Consider the following 25,551-nt stretch of genomic DNA (forward strand, 5'->3'; position numbering starts at 1 on the left):
GGCAGGCCAAAAGGCACCATTTGGGCACAAAAACAGGAATGCCTGTTCTCATTTAGGGCCATGGGTTTCCAGGCTTGAGGGTGGGGCCTTTGCCAGGGAACTGCCCTCTTCTACCCAGTATTAAATTTCCTTGCCTCCTGTCCAAATCATAGGCAGTAACCAAAATGCTACTGCTGTTGGAACACATAGCTAGGAAAAAATATTGCTTTTTAATGCTGTGAGTTCACATTGGGTTTTTTCCCTAATATTATTAACATAATTTAATTGCTGTACCTGACTCTTCTCAGAGGATGAGGTTTTATCGACCTCTAAGACTTTCTAATATATTAGTACAACAAATGACCTCAGCTTGAACCTTATCTACTTCATAGTTCAAGCCCTGATATTAATCTGCCTTTGTGTTGGCTTCACATCACACTGACGTTCGAAGACTCAATACTTGGTTTTTGTTCCAACATCTCATTGTGGCCCTTATCACACCGATTCCCAAGTTCAACCCCCATCCCAGATGACTTCTTGGCCCCTGGGAAATGCATGTAAGACATTTGGCCTCTGAGGAATAATTGTTCAGGATGGTGGCATGTTAATCTTCTATTACAAGGAGGGCCTGGCTTTACTTCTTGTGAAAAGAGAAGACTTTTTTCTGTTTCATGATCCAGTTTTGAAGAACCTGGTATTTCCTTTTGTTCATATTTCTTCTACCATCAGTTCCATATCTGTCTCTACAATTTTCTTTCGACACATTTAAATATAGGAATACAAAGCAAGAATGATGCAGCCTCTGTACATTCTCTTTAATATGAACATTGAAAAGACAGAAGCACTGTTTTTTTCTTTGTCTCAACTTGGTATATTTCCTTCTAGAAATCCTAGTTTTCTTACATGTTTAAAGTATATCTTCCTTAACTGATAACTCCAGATTTGCTGATAATTTGTTCAGGGATCTGGAACTCCACAAGGGTTGCACTGGCCATAAGTTTAGCTTCTATCCACAGGACGGGGGATAATGGGGGTGGCCACCACCTTGGGGGTTGTGTCATAGATACCCTTGCTACCATTATACTTAGGAGGAAGGCTCTGGACAAGGAAATGGGAGAACATTTACTTACAGAGAAAAGACTTAGAAAGTAGTGAGCACGAGCGGCACATATCTGATCTCTTATTCAATGTAAGTTTAGCAGGGTGGATTTTGGTTTTTACAGCAGCCCTGGTTTCATTTTATGCCTTTAAGCTGTGGCAGAGTACATGAGATATTTGTTGAAGGCTGCCCATTAGCCTAGGCAAAAATGCATTATAAAATGTGTATACATTTTTTTAATACTAAGGAAATTTTTTATAAATTGTAATTCTCATATAAATATATATATATTTTAATGATAACTCAATTCATGTGAATGTAAAACTTGCCATTTATGAGCCAGGCTGTATACTAGGCACCTAACACTGAACACTCCTTCGTCCTCACAATAGCATGCTGAGACAGGTTCATTATTACCATTTTAAAGATAAGTAAACAGAGGCTTAGTGAGGTTATGTAAATGATTCATGTTCTTAAACTAGTAGGTGGTGAGTTGCGATTCAAATCCTGGTACTTTGATTCTAACTCCAGAACCCATTGTCCTAAATATGTGTCTGTATGCATAACAAAAACTGGATCCTACCCTACATATAATTCAAAATCCTCCTTTTGTCACTTATTTTACTGACAGCATTTCTTTCATAAAGTTTTAGAAAAGATTTTTTTAATGACTGCATACTGTCTTTCCTTGAAAAGGTAATTTTGCCAGTCTCCCACTAATGAACATGTTTTTCGAATTTTTCAGTATTATAAATAATTTTTCAATAAGTATTAAACAATAAGCAAAGCATTATACTTATTTTTGTTCATGTGTCTGATTATTTTCTTAAATTCATTGAAGGGAAACTACTGAGCCAAAGGAAATGATAATTTGTGTACCTACATTACCTGAAAGGGGTCCCGATCCAGACCCCAAGAGAGGGTTCTTGGATCTCACGCAAGAAAGAATTCGAGGTGAGTCCGTAAAGTGAAAGCAAGTTTATTATTAAGAAAGTAAAGGAATGAAAGAATGGCTACTCCATAGACAGAGTAGTCCCTGGCTCTGGTTGCCCATTTTTATGGTTATTTCTTGGTGATATGCTAAACAAGGGGTGGATTATTCATGCCTCCCCTTTTTAGACCTTATAGGGTAACTTCCTGACTTTGCCACGGCATTTGTAAACGGTCACGGCACTGGTGGGAGTGTGGCAGTGAGGACCACCAGAGGTCACTTTTGTTACCATCTTGGTTTTAATGGGTTTTGGCCGGCTTCTTTAGCACAAACTGTTTTATCAGGAAGGTCTTTATGACTTGTATCTTGTGCTGACCTCCTATCTCATCCTGTGACTAAGAATCGCTTAACTTACCGGGAATGCAGCCCAACAGGTCTTAGCCTTATTTTACCAAGCTCCTATTCAAGATGGAGTTGCTCTGGTTCAAACGCCTCTGACACCTATATAGATAGTACCAAATAAATTTTCACAGAGGTTGTGCGGACTTATACTTCTGCCAGCAATTTATTTTAGGGAGTCTTTTCAAACTTCCACCAGCAAAGAAAATTTTCTTTAAAAAATGTTTTGCTATTTTAATGAGTGAATAAAATGTATCTTGTAACTTTTTTAATTAGTATTTGATTAGTTGTGAGTGTGAATATTTTTTCCAGATAATCATATTTTGTATTTAAGTTTACTGTGAGGATACTCTGCCCATGTCTTTTGGAGTATTTTGTTAACTGATTTGTAAGAGTACTTCATGTACTATTTCAGTATTATCTTTCTGCTCTGTTACTACAACTACTTTTTCTAATTTGTAATTTGATTGTTGTGAACGTGTTCCTCGATGTAAAGGACTTTCAATTGTGTTAACAGTAAGAAGATCTATCTAACTTTTCCTTTGTAATTACTTACATTTGCTTTTATGCTTAGAATATCGTTCCCTCTCCAGAAGTTTTTGTCTATGTGTGGGTTCTTTAATCCATCTGTTTTTATTGTTGTTTTTGTCTTGGGCTGCTGGATAGTGAAGCTATAACTTGAGTTAATCAATTTTCCTAACCATTTGTGAAATAATCTCTGCCTTTCCCATTTTTGTTGTCCTTACTTTAAACTGGAATACATACTAGAGTCTACTTCAGGGTCCACTGCTCTATTCTATCAATCTGCCTACCAGCTCCTGAGCTAGTACCATACTGCTTCGGTTGCAGTTGCTTGTAATGTATTTTAATACCTAGTAGGATGTGCCTACACACTTGAAATTGCTCTGATTCTCCTTTTTCAATAATTTTTAGTTTTTTGCTTGTTATTAATATACATTTTAGAATCACAATGTCATATAAGAAAAATAACACTATCTTTTGATTGGCACTACATTTTTTCATCATGTCATCACAATATTTAACATGTCATTGCAAAATCATAATAGTATTTATTTTCTTTTGGTTGTGCTATTGTCAATTTTAGATCAATGTTACGCTGACTTCATAAAATGAATCTTTATACACTCAGCTTTTGTTTTTATATCCAGAAAAATCATATAACATGGTATTATCTGTCTTTCTGAAATTCTGAAAGTTATCACTGGTAAAATTTTCAGAAAATGAGACATCTTTGGAAGTAATAAAATACATACACATATATATATATCTCCAGGATTTCTTCTAAAAGTTCATGACCCTTTTTCTTAAAGTTAGGTAGTCTATGCCATGAAAATACGTTTAATTCAACTTTTCAAAGTTATGAACACTGTGCTTTAACAAATAATTTTGTATTTGTTAAAATTCTCCTGTTTATTTTTATATTTCCCTTCTACTTTTACATTTTATTTTTTCTCTTCACCTTCATATATTCTCCAGTTATGTTAAAATGTTTTTGAATTCATATGTCAACTTTACTAATTCTATTTTTAATAATTTGTTCATTTTCTATGCTTATCTTTAGAAAATATTTTCTATTTTCATCGGTTTTGTTATAGACACCTTTTAATTATATATAATACATATCATTTAAAATGTATATATTTTGTTTTTTCCTATTGTCAAAGGGCAATAGTTCCATAAAAGGCTCACATAAAACAATTGCTTTCTGTCCATTTCTTCTTATATACCTTTGTTTTATATATTTATATATTTAATGCATAAAATATCACTGATGATTTTATATTTTTATGCATACTTTGCTCTATTGAATATTTTCAGCTATGTACCCAGTCTTGAATAAAGTTAACATTAATACCTTTATTTTTTTCTTTGTGTTTTTCCAGTAAATCTTTTTTCTTTTATTTTTTATTTATATGTGTCTCCTTGTTTTGGACAGGTTTCTTGTGAGCAGGTCATAGTTGGATTTTCTTAGCCCAATCCTGAAGTCTTAGTATTTTAAATATAGGAAGATAAATCACTTAAATTTATTGTTATAACTGGCCATCCTCCCATCCTGGGTAATTATTCTGAGTATCTGTGATTTTGCTCAGCCAGGGCTCAGGGAAACTGAGTCTCAACACTGACACAGAAATCAGTTGCAGGCAAGAAAACGAGCAAAAACTCACACTTAATCATGGGTAAAGAAAGGAGCATTATAAAAATCAAGTCTGTGGAATTGATCAGAAATCTAGAACAGGATACCAATCAAAGAATTTAAAATGTCAGATACAGTTGAGGAGCGGGTTCATAAAACAAAGCCAAGACAGCTTCCCTGAGGAAAAGACACAGAGGGAGATGCAAGTATTTTTAATCTTTTATCATGATAATGAAAAAAACAATGATGGCAACAAATTACAACAACAACTCATTTATCAAATCATACTTGGGCCAGACACTGAACTACGTTCTTTAGATAATCCATCCCCACAAGTACCCTAGGGAGTGTATGTTTTTTCCAGTTTTAACAACAAGAAAACTCAGGTTTTAAGTACATAAGTTAATTTCCCTAAGGCCAAAGTTAGGAAGTGCCTGAACCACTTTCAAAATAAGATATCTCTCTCAAAAGTCTGTGATGTTTTCTATTATATTATATTGTTCCCCCCACCGCCCAGTAAAGGTTGAGTATCCCTAACCTAAACATCCAAAATGTTCGAAAATACGAAACTTTTTGAACACCAACATGACCCTCAAGGGAAGTGTTCATTGGAGGATTTCAGATTAAAGATGGTCAACTGGTATACACTCTGCAAATATTCCCCAATTTGAAAATCTCCCAAATTCAAAACACTTCTGGCCCCAACCATTTCAGATAAGGGGTACTTAACGTGCATTAACATTTTTCTTGGTTTTTATTTTCCCCATTTCTATAAGTATATATTTTCTTTGAATTCTTCAAATTCAGTTTTTGTTTGTTTGAGATGGAGTCTTGCTCTGTCACTCAGGCTAGAGTGTAGTGGCGCAATCTTGGTTCACTGAAACCTCTGCCTCCTGGGTTCGACTGATTCTCCTGCCTCAGCCTCCCGAGTAGCTGGGATTACAGGCGCGTGCCACCATGATCAACTAATTTTTTCTATTTTTTGGTAGAGGCAGGTTTTTGCCATGTTGGCCAGGCTGGTCCTGAACCCCTGACCTCAAGTGATCTGCCCACCTCGGCATTCCCAAAGTGCTAGGATTACAGGCGTGAGCCAGTGTGCCTAGCCCAAATTTTATTTTTTAAGATCACACTTGAATGCATACATTCTCTAATCATCAAATTCATGAATGATATAACTTTTGACTTACTTTACAAGATGAAGAATTTCATACTCTTCTTTCCCACATACACTCCTTTTCCTCCATTCTTGCCAACTTCATTTAGAATTATGGACCTATGTATTACTTTTATTCTATCTCAAGAAAAAATTTCCAACTGTACTTTATTTACAACTTTTTTAAACTTAATTTAGTATGTTTAGCTGGGGTTATCACAATTCTTTTGAACTCATTTTTGCTATTGAGTTTTTGTCTTTAACATGTTGTTTCACTGGAACGTATCTTTAATGTTTTCAAGAAAATGCATGGGTGGTATCTTTTTTGAACCCTTGACTAGAATATCTAAGACTCTCTTTTTGTTTTCTTTGCAAATTAACATTTCAGCTTGAGTCATAAGCACTTTCTAGTACCATTTAGACTTTACTCATTTCTCATGTAGCATCTAGTCTTGTGCTGTACCCTTAATTCAGCCTATTCTCATTTTTTATCATAAGTAACATTTGTTTTGTCTGGATGTTTGTAGAATATTTTAAAATCTTTTCCATTTGAACAAATTTGCTAGATTAAGTCTGTGTACATCTTTACTTTTGCCCGGAACATGGTGCAGTATTTTAAGTTGTACATTTCTTTTTTCTAGCTCAAGTTTTTATTCCGTTTTTCTCCATGGTAAAGCAACGTCATTTGTTCTGGTTATATTTCCCTTGGGTCCTTCTTATCCATAGAGTAAGTCTTTATTTTTGATGGACCAACTTACCTATCTTTTCTGTCATCATTTTTTGTTTCTTTTCTCTGCATTGATAGAAAAATGCTCTACCCTGTTTTCTACATTATTTATTTGGCTTTTTGTGATTTCAATTCTGGTCTTCACTGCATCAGAACTGAAGTTTGATTCCACAATTTTATTTTTAGTTTACCTGAATTCAATTCTTACATGTCAGTTTCCTTTTCAATCTCAGAATCTCAAGTGTCACCTTTTTTATCAATTTCATTCTTACTTCAGAAAGTACATACTGCCTAGTATTAAGAACACAAAAAAAGCAGGATTAAATCTTTTTTCTGTTTTATGCAGTCAGCTTTCCCTTAAACAGGCATGCTTTTTCTCTGCCTCATTGGTCTAGCGAGTCTCCTGTTACATGTTACGGAATATTTTTCATAGACTCAATGTATCTTTATACCATCCCCCAATGCATATGCACTTACTCCCTCTCCAACAAGGATATAGCTGTCCAAATTGTTTGTACTCTGGATCTGCCAGAATCTTCCTCTTAAATGTTTAACTGAAGAGGAAGCTATGGTGTCTAGCTAGCAATGTGTACTGTTACACTATGACATGAATTTCTCTTGCTTCCCTGTTTCTTTGTAAATAAAAGGTGAATTCATTACTAAATACTTTGAAACATTCCATAGTCTTTTTGTGGCCTGAAACAGTGCAGGGGAAACTCTGATTCCAAGACACAGAGCTCTCAATGTATCTGGCAGATTGTATTTTTCAAAGGTAGCCACAGCAATATATACGTCATTCCTTGGTTCTTCTAGCAAAGTGACATCGAACATCCTTCATCAGGAGGTGAAGTCTATGTTCTCCCGTCTTGAGTACAGATGGAACTTTGTAGCTGCTTCCATGAACAGGCTGCAGCAGAACTAACATGGCTGACTTCTGAGGCTAGGTCATAAAAGTCACAGGGCTCCCTCTCTGAGGCAGGTACACTGGGAGCTGGGAGCCTGCATGCATTAAGTCTGGCTGCCCTGAGGCTGTCATGCTGGAGAGATCAGGGTGAGAGCCCACAAACAGATACCCAAAGAGGCCCAGCTATTCTGACCCGCATCTGTTTGTCTTTGTAGACCAGGTGCCAGGTGCCAAATGAGATGATCCCAGCTGACAGTAGAGTCCAGCTCTCCCTCCTAAGCCCTGTCCTGACTGCAGATTTCTTGAGCAAAGTACGTATTGTTTTAAACCACTAAGTTCTGTGGTGGGTTGTCACCCAGCAGTAGATAATTTTTTAAAAGTTTCCCATCCTTATTCACACTTACATTATTTTACATCCCAGGGCATACTCTGCAACCACCCATGCATTTCACCGAGGCCCACTGCGCCTTTCTGGGAGTTGCAATTGCACAGATAGATTCAGCAAGGTGAGAATGCCATCCTCAGGCAGCCAGGAGGTGACTGTCAGGCTATTTGGTTGGGGAACCAGCCAGCATCCCCTCTGCAGAACCTTCCTCTCTTTTTCCTATGGAGGAAGTAGGAACTCCTCTTCCTTGGTCATCCCATCTGTCCTGTGTGAGGAGTAATTTCCCTGAGAAACTGACCATCGATAGTCAGGATCCTGGGTTTTCAGCCTTTTATGTCCTGTGAGCCTCTGGATTTTTGTTGGGTAAAGGCAGTTAGGAGGGGGAAATCCAGGCAACCATTATGATCCAGAAGCTCAGTATCTCAGCTTTCATTCTGAGATTCAGATATGCCACCAAAACAACAGTCAGACACACAAAAAAACGGCAGGTTTCCTCTCCTCCACTCCCCCGTTCCCTGGCCATGTCATTAGTCGTCTATGCTCCCTCCCTGTGGGACTGCACAGTGCGAGGATTCCCAGAGAATGAAAATAACCCGCGTCATCTTTAGAGCCAATTGTTCCTTTTAGTCCTTTTTTCTAAAGCCCCAAATACAATAAAAAAGGGGAATGAATATAAATACTAAAATACCGCTTAAAATTGTCTAACTCTACGCTTCTTTTGATACCATTCTAAGCCAATTCTTCTCAAGTCATGATGTACACCTGCAGAGCTTGTTAAACTTTAAATTCTGATTCAGCACATCTGGGCTGAGAGTCTCCTCTCTCCCTCCCTCCTTCCCTCTCTCCCTCTCTCCCTCTCCCTCTCTCCCTCTCCCTCTCCCCCATCCCTTGTCTCTCCCTCTCTCCCTCTCCCTCTCCCCCATCCCTTGTCTCTCCCTCTCTCCTCCTCCCTCCCTCCCTCTCTCACCTCCCTCCCTGTCTCTCTCTCCCTCTGTCCCTCTCCCCCCACCCCTGTCTCTCCCTCTCTATCCTCCTCCCTCCCTCTCTCCCTCCCTTCCATGTAATGCCTGTGCTGCTGCCCAGGGACCACACTTTGAGTAGCCAGGCTCTAGGCAATCCCTCTTCCTCTCACCTCCTGCCTGGCTAGGTGCAGTCTTACAGCTACTGTCACTACCATGTCCGTTTTCTTCTTTCCTCCTAATGCTTACGGGCTCTTCTTGCCATTTTCTCCTGTCCCATACCTGTTGGGCAGCTCCAGTGATGAAGGGTTTCTTCTTCTTGTGTCCTCACTTGTTTGTTCTCTCCCTCATAGTTACTGACCACTCTGGGCTTGGCTCTTTTAGGAGGCAAAAATATAGAAATGAAAGACACTGACCAAAGGCTGATGAGGGAGAAGCACAGTGAGAGCTCTCCACAATGGGATCCATGCTAGGTTGTGCAGAGGCTGGCTCAGGCAGAGAGGGGAAGCAGGTGGGAGGGAGTCAGGAGGCAGTTAGTGAGAGAGTATTCTCTGAGGACTTCCTGGAGGCGGTGACACTAGCTGGATCTTAAGATACTAGTAGGTGTAAGCCCCCTGAAGAAAGGGGGAAGGAAGGACATTCCAAGCAGAAGGAACAGCCTGCAGAAGTGTTTAGAGGAGGAGACCGCATGGTGAGCTCAAGGAACTGTAATTAAGCACGGAAGGAGTGTACGGTGTGTGAAGGGCTGGGAGAGGGTTACGGTTATATATTATCTGCTCCGGCTGCCATAACAAAATACTACAGACTGGGAGGCTTAAAGAACAGAAATGTGTTCTCTCCCCATTCTCAAGACTAGAATACCAAGATCAAGGTGTTGGCAGGTTTGGTTTCTTTTGAGGCCTCTCTCCTTTGCTTGCAGATAATTGCCTTCCACCTGTGTCCTTCCATAGTCATCTCTCTATGTATATCTGTGTCCCGATCTCTTCCAATAAGGATACAGTCCTATTGGATTGGAGCCATATGAGCTTGTTTCACCTTGGTTACCTCTTTAAAGGCCCTGTCTCCAAATACAGTCACATTCTGAGGTGGTGGGGGTTGAGTTTGAAACATACAAATTTTGGGGGAGATACAGTTCCGCCCATAACAGGTCATCAAAGGTTGGACAGACTTCTTGTTCTGTTTGTTCACTCCTCACTCCTCAACCCTCCTACTTGCTGTAGTATGGGAGAGGCGTATGCCTGGAGGAATGGCAAGGAGGCAGCGTAAGGAAGCTAGGGTGCAGGAAACAAATGTATCCTGAGCAGAGGTTTTGTATCTTTCTCCCATGGGTATATGATGTCTCTATAACCCATTCTCTTAATTTAGGTTTTCTTTCTCTGTAGTGGCAGTCTACACCCTGGAGATTTTTTTTCCATGACCTCCTTGTATGTTCTCCAGAAACTCTTCTTTCTCTTTGATCAGTCCAAGGGTTAATGCACTGACTGCACCATGCCCACTTGAGGTACACAGGCCTGGCACCCACTACCCCTCAGGAGGGCAGACAGCTGTGACCACTTTCTGCTGAGCTTGGAACTCACGATACTCTTGACATATAATCACTATCCCTCATGCTTCCTTTGTGGAAATGCTGTTGGGCCTTCAACTGGTTTCCAGTGCTGGCTCATGTCATTTGCCTGCAATAGCAGTACCCACTCTCCAAATATCAAGGTTTGTGTGCATTTTTCAGAGACCAGGAGCAAAGGTGGGAAAGCCCTCCTCCGAGAGAGAGGACGAAAGACAGTGTGTCCGGGAAAGGGGCTCGTGGGGACAATTTTTGCTGCAAGAAGGGTGTGTGTGTAGTTGCACAGAGGATGGAGAGGAGGGTCCCTGCGGGGAATGCCTGGAAGGAACTTTTCTATAAACATTGACACCTTCTGGGTCTCTTCTGTCTCATTCAGAGGTATTAAGCTTCTTGGCACGAGGCCTGGTGGGCACTGAGGAGAACAAATGATCCTTTATTTTTATTATTATTGTTATTATTATTTTGAGACAGAGTCTCGCTCTGTCACCCAGGCTGGAGTGCAATGGCACGATCTCGGCTCACCGCAACCTCTGCCTCCCAGGCTCAAGCGATTCTCCTGCCTCAGCCTCCTGAGTAGCTGGGATTACAGGTGCTAACCACCATGCCCGGCTAAATTTTGTATTTTTTAGTGGAGACTGGTTTTTGCCATGTTGGCCAGGCTGGTCTTGAACTCCTGACCTCAGGTGATCCAACTGCCTTGGCCTCCCAAAGTGCTGGGATTACAGGCATGAGCCACTGCACCTGGCCGATCCTTTATTTTTATAGTAAAACACTTTCTATACCCTTAAGAAGCTAACAGTCTATGTGGATAAACAAATTCCATTTATATGCATATCAACAGAAGTAGCAAATGATGATCTCCCCAAATGTACTAATATTGGGAAATGTTTATTATCTCTATTCTTTCTCCTTTACCTCAAAACTCATTTTCCGTAAATATAACAGATTCCTAAAACCCTGGTTTTCTCATATCAATTCTATTTCCATTAACGGTCTTCTTTCTTTCTTCTGTTTCTCCACTTGAATTCTCCATTTTTTAGAAGTATATCTACATGGATGTTCATTCTTTTCACTTCTTTGCTGAGCTTTAGGGCACATTCAAATTAAGAGATATAATTTACAATATGAAACTATGAATATAGTAAGTAGCAAACGGAGGCTATTTGGTAGAAAGGCATATGGACCAGGCTAATTGGAAAATGGGGGTGGGGAGAGAAAAACTCTGAGAAAAAGAAAATAAGCTTCAACTCAGCCCAAATATTAGTTTCAAGCCAAATAAGTTGGCCTAGCCCCAATTCTATCCTTGGTTGGACACAACATATGATTGGTGCATTTTCAGAAAAAAAAAAAAAAAATTCACAGGGTGAGAATCTAAGCATCCATTTTCCATCCCAGTGACAATCAGAAATCATTCTTTGCATTTATTCTTCAACTTTGTATTTGCCTGTGAACAAAACTGAAGCTGGCAAAAGATGCTTCACGTGAATTACTTGAACAACAATTTCTCATTGTGTTGAATTACACTGAGGCTGCTTGCTGGGAAATCTTTCACAGTCCAGTAACAGAGGAAGATATTGTCGTTTTTTTCCACGACCATAAAGTTAACCCACTTCTCTCCTTCCAAAATGAATAGACAGTCCTCTCTAAAATGAGGGAGGAAAGCTCTTCAAATCCTGATCACTAAGCATTTACCTATAGCTTATTAATATCTTACGAACCAAAAGCCAGTTTATCTTCTCATGTCACCCCACTTTCTTTTTTGCTTCCCTACATCAGATTTTAAGATTACTTGGCTTCTCAATGTTTAGAATACCTCTAGTAGCCAACAAAGTAAGGAATCACGGAACCACAGCCTTAGCTAGCAATATTTTCATCTTGAAAAGTCATCTAGTCCAGAAAGTAGTTGAGAGGCTAAAATAATCATAAAGGTTCTAGAGTCATTCATAATACCAACCTGTTCCTAAATTCACCATCCACCACTAGAGGGAGAGATGAATGAAAAAGGCCCTAGCATGGAAGTGGTGGTTACAGCATTTCTCCAAGGCAACATTTAAGGAAGCCCAGTTGAGGCCTTTAATGGGGTTTAAGTTGTCGGCTTTGCTGCTCACATGAGTGTCAACCGTCTATTTCAGAGGCTGGTTGGAGGGGGCACTGCAGTTCATGGAAGGGTTAAACCCCCTCTACCTCCCTCTCTTCCTCCTCCCTGCACCCGTGTCAGGAGTTGGTTCCTTCCTGCGGGTTCGTGGTCTCCCTGACATCAAGAATGAAGCTGCGGACCTTCGCGGTGAGTGTTACAGCTCTTAAAGGTGGCACGGACCCAAAGAGTGAGCAGCAGCAAGATTTATTGTGAAGAGCGAAAGAACAAAGCTTCCACAGCATGGGGGGGTGGGGCAGCTTTTGTTCCCTTATTTGTCCCCACTCATGTCCTGCTGATTGGTCCATTTTTCAGAGTGCTGATTGGTCCATTTTACAAACCTCTAGCTAGCTACAGAGCACCGATTGGTGCGTTTTTACAGAGTGCTGATTGGTGCATTTTACAATCCTCTTGTGAGATAGAAAAGTTCTCCAAGTCCCCATCCGACCCAGGAAGTCCAGCTGGCTTCACCTCTCACTCCCACCAATTTGGGGTGGCAAATGTAGACTCAATTCCTGCCACCTGCTGGCGGTGAGCTCCCAAAATCCACCTACTGTTGTTTCTTTTGAGAAAAAAAAAGGGACTAATAAGACCAGCTCTCCCTGTTGTAAGCTTCAGCTGAGATACAGGACATAGAAGTACTTCATAAGCATTAACGTGCTGTACAGATACAAGGATGTTTACTATTTTTCTGCTGCTTCCTCTGTCTGCATACGGGGCTAGGGGAATGCCAAGCAGAAGCACCTGGTGCTCATAAACCCACCTTATCATCCCTGGAGCCCTGATCTACAAGTAAATAAAGGACGAGCAAAGAAGGAAGGGAGTTGAACTTGTTAAATTCCTTCTTTCTGACTGTTGTGAGGCCGCAGCCTGATTTCCCTGAGGCTGACTTTGATGATTCTTTAAGCTTCAGGCACCAGGATTACTTTCATGGCTGCTTACCATTAATTATAGGAAGAATCCACAACCCTAATCCAAAATCCTTTATCTGACAGCAAAAGTGTGTGATTTCTCTAAAGACAGCTAATTTTTTAATCTAAAATAAATGGTTAAGCTGAAAAAAGGCTGTGCCCTTCTCAGTCTGTACATGAGGCATTGTGGCATAGAACAAAAAGGGCCGACCGGGCGTGGTGGCTCATGCCTGTAATCCCAGCACTTTGGGAGGCTGAGGCAGGTGGATCACCTGAGATCAGAGTTCGAGACCAGCCTGACCAACATTAAGAAACCCCGTCTCTATTAAAAATACAAAATTAGCCGGGCATGGTGGCACATCTGTAATTCCAGCTACTCCAGAGGCTGAGGCAGGAGAATCGCTGAAACCCGGGAGGTGGAGGTTGCCATGGGCCGAGATCGCACCATTGCACTCCAGCCTGGGCACCAAGAGCGAAACTCCATCTCAAACAAACAAACAAACAAAAAAGAACAAAAAGGGCTGGACATGGATGCAAGTTTTGTCCCTTTCCAGCTTTATAAAAGAGGAACAACATAAGTCCCAGCCTCCCCATGAGATGAACCACACTGGGTGATAAATGAGATGATATGTATGTAGTTATAAAGAACCTGGGCTATGATGGCAGACAACCTGGTTTTCAAAGACTTGCCCTGCCACTTACTAGACAAGTGACACTGGTCAGGTTAACCTTTCTAGGCCTCAGTTGTCTCATCTGTAAAGCAAGGCTAATAATAGTATCTGGTTTAGAGGATTGCTGTGAGGATTATGTTGTAAATGCCGGTGAAGCACTGAGAATGGTGTCTGGCCATAATAAGCACACAGTAAACATTAGCTCTTGTTATTACAAAGAATGTAAATAAGAGTTGAAGACTATAAAGCACTCTGCACATTTCATTAGCAATGGGGTCACCATTCATAGACAAGTCTCAGCTCAGCTTTGCAGCTTACCGTCACAGAGGCAGGGAACAGAGCTAGCTTGTCAAGGGTCTTCTGAGGAGGAAGTGGGGAGGTAGCCCATGATGCAAAGTGATGGGGAGGGAAAGAGGGGGACATAAAGATCCTGCAGAAAAGTTGGCTCCGAGTGATAGGAGGGTGTGGGGAAGAAAGAAGGGGGCAGTAAAGATTCTCATTATAGGACTGGCCGGGAATGGTGTGGCCACTGATTCAGGAAGTGGGGAAGACGGGAAGAGACTTCAAGTGTGGGGGGAGCCAATTCAGATAGGAGGTGGCCTAGACAAGGTGAGGGCATCTCAAAGCGACACCAAGCCTGGGTGAGATCACGTCTGGAGCCACAGAAGGATGAAGCAGTTTATATTTAAATGCCATGGCAAAACAACATCCCCACCATTACACCCTCCATTCTCATTCAAGTTCTTCGGGAGAAAGGAAAAATATGGTCGGGTTCATTGCTATTCAGTTTTGAAGTTGAGCCTGCATTTGGACACAGGAGCTTGAGAGAGTGGGTCATTTTCTTTGACACAATTATTAAGGAAACCGTTTTAAATGATTCCTTGAGTCCCCCAATGGCCCAGGTGGAAGGTGCTGTTTCCTGGTACCTGTCCAGTCCTCTGAGGTTTTCTCTCAGCTTCCAAACGCTGCAGTTGAGAACTAGCAGATCCTATTGGTAGTGCCCTGTGGCCCACACTCCTTGGTAACGGTGAGAGTGGGGAGTAATTAGGAGCGGCTGCCATGGGCCAGGCATTCAGGTCAAGGCCGAGGATGGTGGCCAGGGCCACAGAGCCAGGGGACGGGTGGGGACCCAGCAGGCCTGTGGCTGGCCGCGTGCTGCGCGCTCCAGCAGCGGGGCCCTGGGCGGATGAAGGGCCGGACAAGGCCCTCTGCTGGGGCCGCGGCGATCTTGCAGCGCCTGGACACCGAGGCTGGGGCACTAACGGTCCGTGGGGCTCCCGACGTATTCCTCTAACTTCCCCTTTCTGTCCTTTCGGTCTGGGGCCTTTTCAACACCCCCTGTGGCCGGGGACAGCTGGGGCAGAAACCGGCAGGCGGCAGAAGCCTCAAGCAGCTCTGACCTCTGGCACCTCCCCAAGACCCAGAGCACAACATCTGTCCCCAGAAATCCCCGGGCGGAGAAGAGCGCGCGCCAAGCCCTTCCTGGGTACTCAGTATTCTCCCTTCCTGGGAACAGCCTGCCCTCTGAGGCCTGGGCACCCGGGTTCCCGAGCGCCGGGTCCCAGCCCCGCGGGGGCCGCCTCCGCACCCCATCTCCGCGCCCGGCGCAGAGCCGCGAGTCTCCGCCGCGGGGCCCCGTGCCCCGCAGCGCCACCTAGGGGCCGGGCGCCGCCTCCCGCCCTCAGGGGCACCCCCCCTTACTCCGCAAGGACTCCGGGTCTCCCCAGTTCTCCCCGCAGCCGGACCCTCCCAGCCTCGGCCGCCGGGCCGCCCTCCGCATCCCAAGCCCGCCTCCCGTGCCTCCCCGGGGGCGCACCGGCAGCGAGGAGCGGCTCGGCGAGGGCGCGCAGCGGCGGCCCAGGCCCAGGCCTTGGGGCTGGGGCTGAGGGGGTGAGAGCAGGCGCGGCCGGCGGGCAAGGGGAACCGGGCGATGGCAGCGGCGGGCGGCCGCGGGAGGCGAGGCAGCGGCGGCGGCGGGCGGCGCGACGAGCCCCTGTGATTGGCACAGCCGGAGCCGGAGGAGGAGGCCAGGGGAGGGCGGAGGCGGGGGAGGAGGAGGAGGAAGGGGCGAGCGCGGCGGCGGCGGCGGCGGCGAGGAGCTGTGCCTTCCACCTCTCCAGCCCCGGCAGGACGGGGGCGGCCGCCGCGAACCCGAGGCGGGGACAGCACGCAGCCTCGAGGCGCGCACCCCCGCCCGGCAGCGGCCCCGACACCCGGGGCGAGCGGGAAAGCGGCAGCGGCAGCGGCGGCGGCGGCGGCGGGGGAAGGATGCAGGGGAAGAAGCCGGGCGGTTCGTCGGGCGGCGGCCGGAGCGGCGAGCTGCAGGGGGACGAGGCGCAGAGGAACAAGAAAAAGAAAAAGAAGGTGTCCTGCTTTTCCAACATCAAGATCTTCCTGGTGTCCGAGTGCGCCCTGATGCTGGCGCAGGGCACGGTGGGCGCCTACCTGGTGAGTCCCCGAGCCAACTCCGCCGCGGGCTCCTTCCCCAGCCCGGCTCTCGAGCGGCCGCCTGGCCCGAGGAGGGGGCCGCCCGGCGCTGGGGGCAGGCGGGCATGACCTCGGCCCGGCGTGGAGGTTGGCGAGTGGTGCAGAGGCGGCCGCCGGGGGAGCTGCCGGCCGGGGCTGCCAGCGAGCGGGTAGCGGGCGGGACCGTTGATGCCGGTAGCAGCTCGCGCGCGTCCGGCTGGGGCAGGGGGTGCCGGGGGAGGAGAGGCGGCGGGCAGGTGGGCGTGAAACTATTCCTCTCCCCCCATAAGAGCGGAGCGAGACGGTGAGTTCAGGGTTCTCCTTGGAGAGGAAAGAAAAAGCATCGGGGTTTTCAGGTGACCCGCACATGGGAAGAAAAACCAGTTCGCATCCTGCGTCCTCTACTCTCCATTGCATCCTCCTCGAGAACAAATCTATTATGCATCATTTTCTCCGGGCGCTTTCTACATCCGCCAATTACAGGGGGATATAACAGCTTAGAGTAAAATGCGCCCTAGGGTGGCCCTGACCTGAGCCGGGGCTGCAGGGGGAATATTCCCACCCGGTATCCCTATAGCCCTCTGTGAGCGTCTGGGATAAAGTTACGGTACCTAGAGAGCAGCTGCGAGTTTGTGTAGTTCCTGCTATCCACTCTTAGTGCTAAATTCCCCATCGTGGTCTGCCGCCCACAGAAGGTTGCACCATTTTCCGCAATGAATATGTATTTTATTTGCCTCCAGAAAGGGGATGTTAATGCTCAGAGGGCCCATGGGTGCATAACATTTCAGAGGAAACAGCTTGTAATGACTCAGCACTGTCAGGTACCTACTTTGTCGCTTTCGCCTCCTCTGCTCAGGTGGTCGCAACTTGAGTTCCAGAGAGCGTGCTTCCACACCGAAGTACAGTCCTGTCTAAACGGGAAATTTTTTTTTTAGAGTTTATAGTGTTAAATCATTACTTGGCTATTGACCCGCAACTGGAATCAAATGTCATAGACTTTGAGTATTCCTGAGCAAGTTTGATGGAGATAGAATTGGACAAGATTTTGGCCCTTGAATAACCACATCCAGAGATAGAACCACGCGTATCCTGATGCTGTGATTAATCCCTCATTCCTGGCCTTGGGGTAAAGTCCATGAGGGCCAGACGCTGGGGGCTGTATACCGTTCATAAACTATCTCTTAAGGCTCAGGGCTCACTGTTAAAGGGAAATACAAGCAGTGCTTGGTCTCCGGTGTTGAGGAAGTTAGGTGGTTGTGAGAGAGGGGGTCTTCAAACTCAGCTCTGTTCCTGGGGTGACAGAATTTCAGGGCTTTTGAAAATCAAATACATTTCTGTTGCTCATTCTGAGACGAAAAGCGTTTACATCCCGGTCTCTGTCTTGTGCATTCGTAACTTGTAGACTGCAAGTGAACCCTGTAGTCAAAAGCATACCTTGTTTTCTGTTCTATAAAATACACTTATTGTGTCTATAGTTATAATATGCAGTTGCAGACAGTACCTATTAGCCCTTGGAATTTGAGGGATAGGGGATAATTGTGTTTTGGGAGTCAGTTTATCGGCACTTCCTTAGGGGAAATTTGACTGTTAAAATATTTAAATAAGTACATGTATTACAGAGATGCAAATTCACATTAATAAAATATATGTGGGTCTGTACTGTGACATATGCAAAGTACATAATACCTAACCGGGTCTATGTTTAGAAGGAGGTAATTAGTATATCAACAGCTTCCTCCAGTTTAACGGTTTGTTTGCCTCAAACCAATTTTGCTCGGTAGAGTGCATTATTCATGTGTGGCAAACACCCGCAGAACTTTTCACCCCAGGAGTGATAAAAGCGTGGGCTTACTATTTTTCGGTTGCAGTGATCTAAGGATTTGACAAATAAATGAAGCTGGGCTGCAACTAGATGAATGGCCTAGCTCCTTTAGAAAGTTAAGAAGCCGAGTACTCCTGGAGTGGTGGACTTCTGGAGGCAGGGCTGGCCCCAGGAGATAGGAGGTTGACTTTAATCCCAGAACAGGGGAACGGCAAGCAGAGGAGGAATTCGGTCCACCTGGTGGCGGCATCCTGGCACTTCTAGCCTTCGCTGATGGAAAGCCTGGTTGGGTGGGGTAGGGTAACAGGAGTCAACAGGTGACTTGCAGAAAGCAGCTGGAGGCCCAGGAGAGGACAGGCCTAGGAAATTGAATTCATTTTGATTACTAGGAGTGGAGGCATAAGGCTCTAAGGGCTGTGCTTTGCCCGGCTGCCCTCGTCTTTGCCTTGCCATCGGAGCCTCATGAAAATAAATAGTTGGCTTGTCAGGGTTGACTGACTCAGCTGGCTATGGGCTTTGCTCTTCTGGGCCACTTCAGAGTTTTCTCTTCATCTGTTATTTGGGAGATGGGGAAAAAAAGTTTGCTCCTTCAGCCATGCGAGACTTCTCTGTGGATAATTGGAGAATGAAATATTGCAGGCTGTTTGCAGGAAAGGCACATTTCTTCCTTTTAATTCATCATGGCTTTCTTAGGAAACCTGAGACCTTGTGTCTGTAGGGGACCACAGGGCAGGGTCCACGTGCTAAGTGTGCGTTAGACGTGATCCTTACCTTGGCAATCAGCCTGCCTCTCTAATGAGGCATTTCCAGATACTTGAGGAAGGACTTGCCTTGGGACAGTGCCAGTAATGCTCCCTTTCACAGAGAGGAGGGTGGTTACAAATTCTATGCCAACGACGTTATTTCCTATTAGATTCCCAGAGTCCACCTTCTTATTTCATCTCCCCAGGTGCCTTAAAATACTGCAGTTTCATTTCCTTATTTTTTTCTGAAAAGACAAATTTCTCAGTGTCCTGAATGACACTAGTGTAGGCTTCCCAACTGCAGAACTGAAGCAGAAGGTTGCCTGTGATTTAAGAAGCAACTTTGAGAAGGAGGACTCGTGTGTGTCTGTGTGTCTGTGTGTGTGTGTGAGAGAGAGAGAGAGAAAATGTGTGTGTGTGTCTGTGTGTGTGTATGTATGCATGTGTTTGTTTTCCACCAAGAACCTGCCCAGGGAGGAAACTCAAAGGAAAACTGTATTGTATATAAGGCCATCAATTGTTAGGCTAGGCTGGGGGCCTGCAACTTTTGCCTTGGTGTCAGGGAGTACAAAAAGACACTGATCCTGAAAGCCAGACTCAGTGATCTAGATAAAGTAACCCAGGTGCAACCTGGGCCAACTGTGGATTCTGAAATCTATTACGGCTACAAACATCTTAACTGGAAACCATGCTTCAGATAAGCCAATAGTCACAGGGATGTTCCATCATAGTCACCTAAACCTCCTGACTGGCTATGACATAATTTTTGCAGCGTAAGAGGAGAGGCCTGCTCGGTTTGATAGTCATTTTGTATGGAACGGAGAATGCAATTTAATTTTCTTCTACTTGGGTTTTGGCTTCGAGTGGCTCCAGTCCTGTTTGCAAGGATGTAACATGTGCTTAAGTCTGGGACTGGTTGGAGAAGATGCAGGCATATGAGAACTGCATGGGGAGAAAGTCATTTTGTGTGTGCTTATTGGTGTTTTGCAGAGACCCCCTAAAATGTTTTAAGCCACTCGCTGAGGGTAGCCCTGCATATAGAGGTTTCTGTGTGGTATCAAATTACTGAGGACTGGAGTAGATAAGGGTGTGTACAGGAAATTAAAACCTCTGACACCTCTAGACGATTAGTTTGAGGCATACATACAAATACATTTGAATTTCCTCAGGTTGAAAACTGAAAAAAGGCCAGTCTAGTTTCCTGGGTGGGGCACAAAGGGAGTTCCTGTGAACAAGGGGTAGATATTTCCCTCTTTAGAGTTATAGAAAAATAAGTTTGAGGTTATGGTAACAAAATAATGACATAGATGACTGAGTGTGGTTAATGAGGCTCTATCTCACTGCTTTGTAGTCACACTTTTTCTTTCAGCCTGAGAATAGTCAAGTGGGCTTGCAATTAATGGGCGAGGCGAAACTGCTAGATTTGTTACTCCTTTTTTTTTTCTAAAGAAACATCATTTCGAAGATGAGTTTTTGCATATTCAATCCAGAAGCAGACAGCTGAGGAAACTGTCTGTTGACATTTTCAACAGAGGGAGACGTTTTTAAAGTCCTTGTCAAATTACTATGATGACTAAGGTAACCGTATTTTATTTAATCAAATTATTTTACACACTTATGCTTACTCAAAGTGACAAATTCCTTGCCATTTCCATAATTACTGTGTAGCCCCAGGTAGTAAGAAATAAAATTACCTGGATTTTTTTTTCCTTATAGCTGGATTTAAAATTTTAATAATTATTAAGGGGAAAAGGTGTTTCTGAAAATTCTTTTCAGCCAGGTTTGTGTATTTATCTTTGTTTGTGAGGGGGTTTTTGTTGGTGTATTTAACAATAGAAGAAACTGAATTAGTTGTAAAATGAGCGAGGGCTCTATCCTGCATTTTGTTAACTCTTCCCCTCATTCAATTTTAGACACCTTATGAAAAGGATCGCCAAGAGGCCTCTCTGCAGTGGCACCGCCTTGCTAATCAATTGCCCAGCATTTGCAGCTCATCTTGGGTGCTGCTGGAATCGTGTTTTCTATTATGCTGCATGGGCTGCTTCTTGCGCGAAGTCATTGGTGAACTGCTGGGCAAAGGCAGCCCCACCAACAGGGTCTCTGTGAATTTATTTTGCACACCTAAAAGCAAACTTTGAGGTGCTGCCTTGATCAGGGACTGTATTCTCTTAGCAGATTGGCCTGGATGAACACGGGTAGTATTGCAAAAATGATGAGGATACAGCTGCATTTCGTGCAGAAAGAGTGAAGAATAAAACTCCCTACTAGCTGCATTTCTCTGGCTTTAGTTCCAACTCGCGCAGATTTCACTACATGCATCATTTAATAAGCATGTTTCTCTAAAGTGGAGTCAAAGTACTTCTCTTCTGCATATGTACTCTATTCTGTACATTGCCGCATGCGTTGCATATTTACATATGTGTTTGTGTACAGCGTTGCATACAATGAATATTGTATGCCATACTTTTTGAAGGTGCGAAGGGACATTTCAATGGTAACTTTGACTGTATGGTTGACACATGGATTTGGAACCGTTCTCCCCTGAAGAAAATCTCGGTATTTTCTTGCCTCTCAGAAATGCCTTTGGTAATCTGTAGGCCAGAAAGATAGCATCCTTACTCTTTCAATTCATTTTTATTTTCGGTTTCTATGTCTGTATCTGGAAAACAGATATAAACAGGAAAAGCAGTGGAATCATGGACCTTGGCTCATAGGATAAATGAATTGATGTGATTCAAAGACACTTGTATTTTATGTAGCCTAAGTGTTTATGTGTTAGCATGAGACAAATCATTGCTTAACGGTTAAAACTCCAAGTTAAATGATTACAGTTCCAAGGTGGAGAAAGGCAAGTGTCTGTGGCAGCTGTCGCTTATTCAATGAGTGTTAGAAGACTGGGATTCATGCCTATATCCTCCCCTTACCTGCTCTGTGACCTTGAGCTGTTTACTTAATCTCTCTGTACCTCACTTTTTCATTTTATAACTGGGGTTATAATAGTACCTACCCTCTGTTTTGCTGTGAGGATGAACTGAGTCAGTACATGTAAAGCACCTTGAACACTATCTGGCACATAATGAGTGCCCAGAAAATATTAGCTATTACTATTAATAATAATATGGTTATGCATATTTACTGCAAACATAATAACCGTGTAGCCCCAACCAATGAGAAATAAAATTATTTCAATTAAACTTTAGTTTTGGTTTAGTGAATTGCATATTCGAGTAGTTTCCTGTTCTACATGGACATTTTTGTCTGGGAGGTAAAAAGTTTTTAAGGGCAAGTAATAAGCTAAATATCAGTTGCTAATTCTGTTTATTCCCTTATAAATATAGCAATCCATTTCATCTTAAAGATGCTATAAAAATTAGTCACATGGGAGAGGAGCCCACTGCAGGAATGGTGATTCATGTTGATCATTTACAGTCCATGGGTACTTGAAGGAGGTTAAAGCAGGGCAGGCAGGACTGGCTGGGCGGGGCAGGTGCCCTGATGCTTCACTTTGGGAGGTCCTCAGTATCTCTTGCTGTGGTCTGTGGCCACTGGGTGCTGAAGGCTGAGGGTAGGTGGAAAGAATGTTGGACTTGGAGTTGGAAGACCTGGATTTGAACTTAGACTTGCTATTTCCCAGCTCCTGGCAACTTCACTTACTCGAGCCTCAATAGCCTCATCTGAAAAATGGCGATAATGATCAAGCTTATCTTACAGATGGTTGTGAGGTTTAAACAAATAGTCATGTGATAGAGTACTTCTCATAGGGTACAGTATTCCACAGTTGCTTTAACAGTAATGGTATAACCCTGCTCGTTGACATTAGCACCAACAAAAGTCCCTCCCAGGGAGCTGAGGATTTGGAATATTGTGTGAGGCCAAGGCTTCTGTTTCCTAAACTGGTGATCTGGGCTCCTGAAGCTTGCTCTGCTTCACTGGCTGAAAGGCTGAGTGACCAATTCAAGGGAGCCCGAGGTGTCAGGAGGGGGAGGACAAAGGGACATATGTTGTGGACATATGCTGCCCTCCAGGCAGCCTTGTTTAAAACGTGCCTTCGCAGAGCTCAGGCTTGGTTGCCCAGAGGGGCTCAGGTCTCACGCCTTGTCTGCTGCCTTCACCTCGTGTTCTCTTGCAGTATTAAGTGGACTCTGGCAAGCAGGTCTGTGGGCATTTCCCCACGCTTGGTCTTTTTTTTGGTTTCTCATAAGCAGAACAATGGACCTGTTCCTGCAACCTGGTTTCCCATCCCATGGATTCATCCATCTCGGCTTACGGACATACCTTCTGCACAACGCCACTCCCGTTCCATCTGTAGTCTTAGAAGCAGCCTTCCTACGCCAGTCTGGTCACACCTGTCCTTGCGAAGGATAGAGAAGGAATTGGGCCTTTCTCAGTGAATCAGGTGGCAGTGTATGTTTTAGGTGAGTTTTTAGATTCACCTTCAAATGCCACAGGCTTCAGGAGAGAATCTGTGCTCAGAAGACCTCAGAGCCCCAAAGCCGGGTCACTCTGATGACTTTGCCTAGGGAGGAATTGTGTGTAAAGCACTGAATCTTGTGCAGCCACAGGTGTGGAGTGAGCAAGCCTGGGGAGCCTTCATCCATGAGTTCCAGTGACAACACAGAGACTGGAAACATTCCCTTGGATGTACACAGAACCTCAGCAGTTGGTGACTCCCAACTTCTTTATTTAGGTTCTTCTTTGTGGTTTTGAGTCCAGTGCCTCTGAAAAGGGAAGCCCTTGCTAACTGAGGACTTAGCAGCTCGATTGTTTAGTAGAAACGGTGTTACCAGCCTCGTTATTTCCCATATGACTGGGCATTCCTCTTTAAACACGGAATAGTTGGTCATTAGTACTTTCCTGGACTTAGACAATAGTTGCACTTACTCCTCCTAATCAACACACATTGAAAATATTTAAAAGCAAAAAGTAACATAGGCTGCCATAAGCCCCACTTTTGTTGTTGTTGTTATTTTGAGACAGGGTCTTGCTCTATCATCCAGGTTGGAGTGCAGTGGCAGGATCACAGCTTGACGTCCCAGGCTGAAATGACCCTCCCACCTCAACCTCCCAAGTAGCTGGGACTACAGGCACATACCACCAAGCCTGGCTAGTTTTCTTATTTTTTTTTTTGTAGAGATGGGGTGTGGGGTGGTTTCATCATGTTGTCCAGGCTGGTCTTGAACTCCTGGACTCAAGTGATCCACCTGCCTTGGCCTCCCAAAGTGCTGGGATTACAGGTGTAAGCCACGGTGCCTTGCCAAGCCCTACTTTTTTCAGTGGGGTGGGGCGGGTGGGGCGGGAAGAAGTGTGAACTCATCTTTCCCTTTTGCCCTCATGATTTCCTTTATAAATACCCCTGCCATGACTTTTCAGTACTCTCCTTTTCATGGACGTAATAGTCCAAGTGGCATTTTAAGTTATCTGGTAATGGACTCAGAGAGCCCACTGACTGTAATGATGAAGTCTTATTTTTTTAATTTTTATTTTTTTTTTTGAGACAGTCTCACACTGTTGCCCAGCCTGGAGTGCAGTGGCATGATCTCAGCTCACTGCAACCTCTGCCTCCCGGGTTCAAGCGATTCTCCTGCCTCAGCCTCCCCAGTAGCTGGGACTACAGGCGCGTACCACCACTTGGCTAATTTTTTGTATTTTTTTTAGTGGAGACGGGGTTTCACCATGTTGGCCAGGGTGGTCTCGAACTCCTGACCTCAAGTGATCCACTCACCTCAGCCTTAGCATTGGTTTTGGTTAAAATCTTTGCCCTCTGAAAATTCTGGGAACAGGCTGTGCCCATAAACCCATCCCATAGGCAGTGATGGGACTACCACATTTGTTCTACCAGGTTGTCCTTTGGGACAACTTTTGGGTCTCTGGATAATGAACCTGTTCAGATAGGCCTTGAGACTTTCTTGGTAGCTCTAAAGTCTCTTCTGGCTCTCCGTCCATTGATACCTAAATTTCTAGTTGTGCAGAGTGTGAAGAAATGAGCAGGGGCTGATGAGGCTTTTAACAAATAGTTCCGGAGAAAATAATAGAAGGCAAACTAAATCCCTGCTCACAAAACTACAGGAATTTGAGGGAGTTAGAAGTGATTATTTTTACCGCCATTTCTGCACTTGCAAGGTTGATGTAGGGAGAAGTGTCACGATGATGTTTTTCATTTAAAGACTACTGTAAAATATTAATGGGAATGGCTATTGTCTTTCACCCCCTTTGCAAGAGGCTTATGTAAAATAGGCAGGCTGTTTCTAATTGTTGAATTTGTCTCCCAACTTCAGCTGATTAGAAGGAGAAATTACCACCTTGAATATAAGCAGGTTGAAATTGGGAGAGCTGCCCTCAGCTGATTATATAAGCTATAAAATACAGCACCTAAAGTCTTACGTTTACTCTGCTAAGAATTCCCTTAATGAAGATGAAAATTTCTAAGCAGCATGGACCCATATGTGTTTATTATGTAAGATTCAATTATGGTGATCCAACCTGTAAAATAAACAATGGGGCTGATTAATCTCTTTGTTGGCTTTTGGGTCAGAGAATTGTTTGAAGTAGATC

General features: G+C 44.1%; 1 protein-coding gene and 1 long non-coding RNA gene across 7 annotated transcripts in view; one reads left to right on the plus strand and one right to left on the minus strand.

Annotated features, from left to right (window-relative positions):
- The window catches only part of LOC129394017 (uncharacterized), a 33,487-nt gene extending 16,878 nt beyond the window's left edge, over window positions 1–16,609 (minus strand). Inside the window, exons 1-2 of the long non-coding RNA XR_008621196.2 lie at window positions 16,414–16,609; window positions 8,974–9,068 (exon numbers count right to left, since the gene is read on the minus strand). This is a non-coding gene — a long non-coding RNA (uncharacterized LOC129394017). The remainder of the gene's footprint in view (window positions 1–8,973; window positions 9,069–16,413) is intronic.
- SLCO3A1 (solute carrier organic anion transporter family member 3A1) overlaps window positions 16,014–25,551 on the plus strand; it is a 320,979-nt gene continuing 311,441 nt past the window's right edge. For 2 of the 6 annotated variants that reach the window (XM_034939452.3, XM_034939450.4), the window contains exon 1: window positions 16,014–16,416. In XM_034939452.3, coding sequence (XP_034795343.2) covers window positions 16,237–16,416 — 180 coding nt within the window. In that variant the 5' untranslated portion in view covers window positions 16,014–16,236. Of the gene's footprint in view, window positions 16,417–16,620; window positions 16,739–20,448; window positions 20,578–25,551 lie in introns of those variants that run through there. The other 4 variants (XM_055098874.2, XM_055098875.2, XM_055098876.2 and 1 more) reach the window with 4 other exon arrangements.

This window comes from Pan paniscus, chromosome 16, assembly GCF_029289425.2.
Source record: "Pan paniscus chromosome 16, NHGRI_mPanPan1-v2.0_pri, whole genome shotgun sequence".
In the NCBI taxonomy this organism is placed as follows: domain Eukaryota; kingdom Metazoa; phylum Chordata; class Mammalia; order Primates; family Hominidae; genus Pan; species Pan paniscus.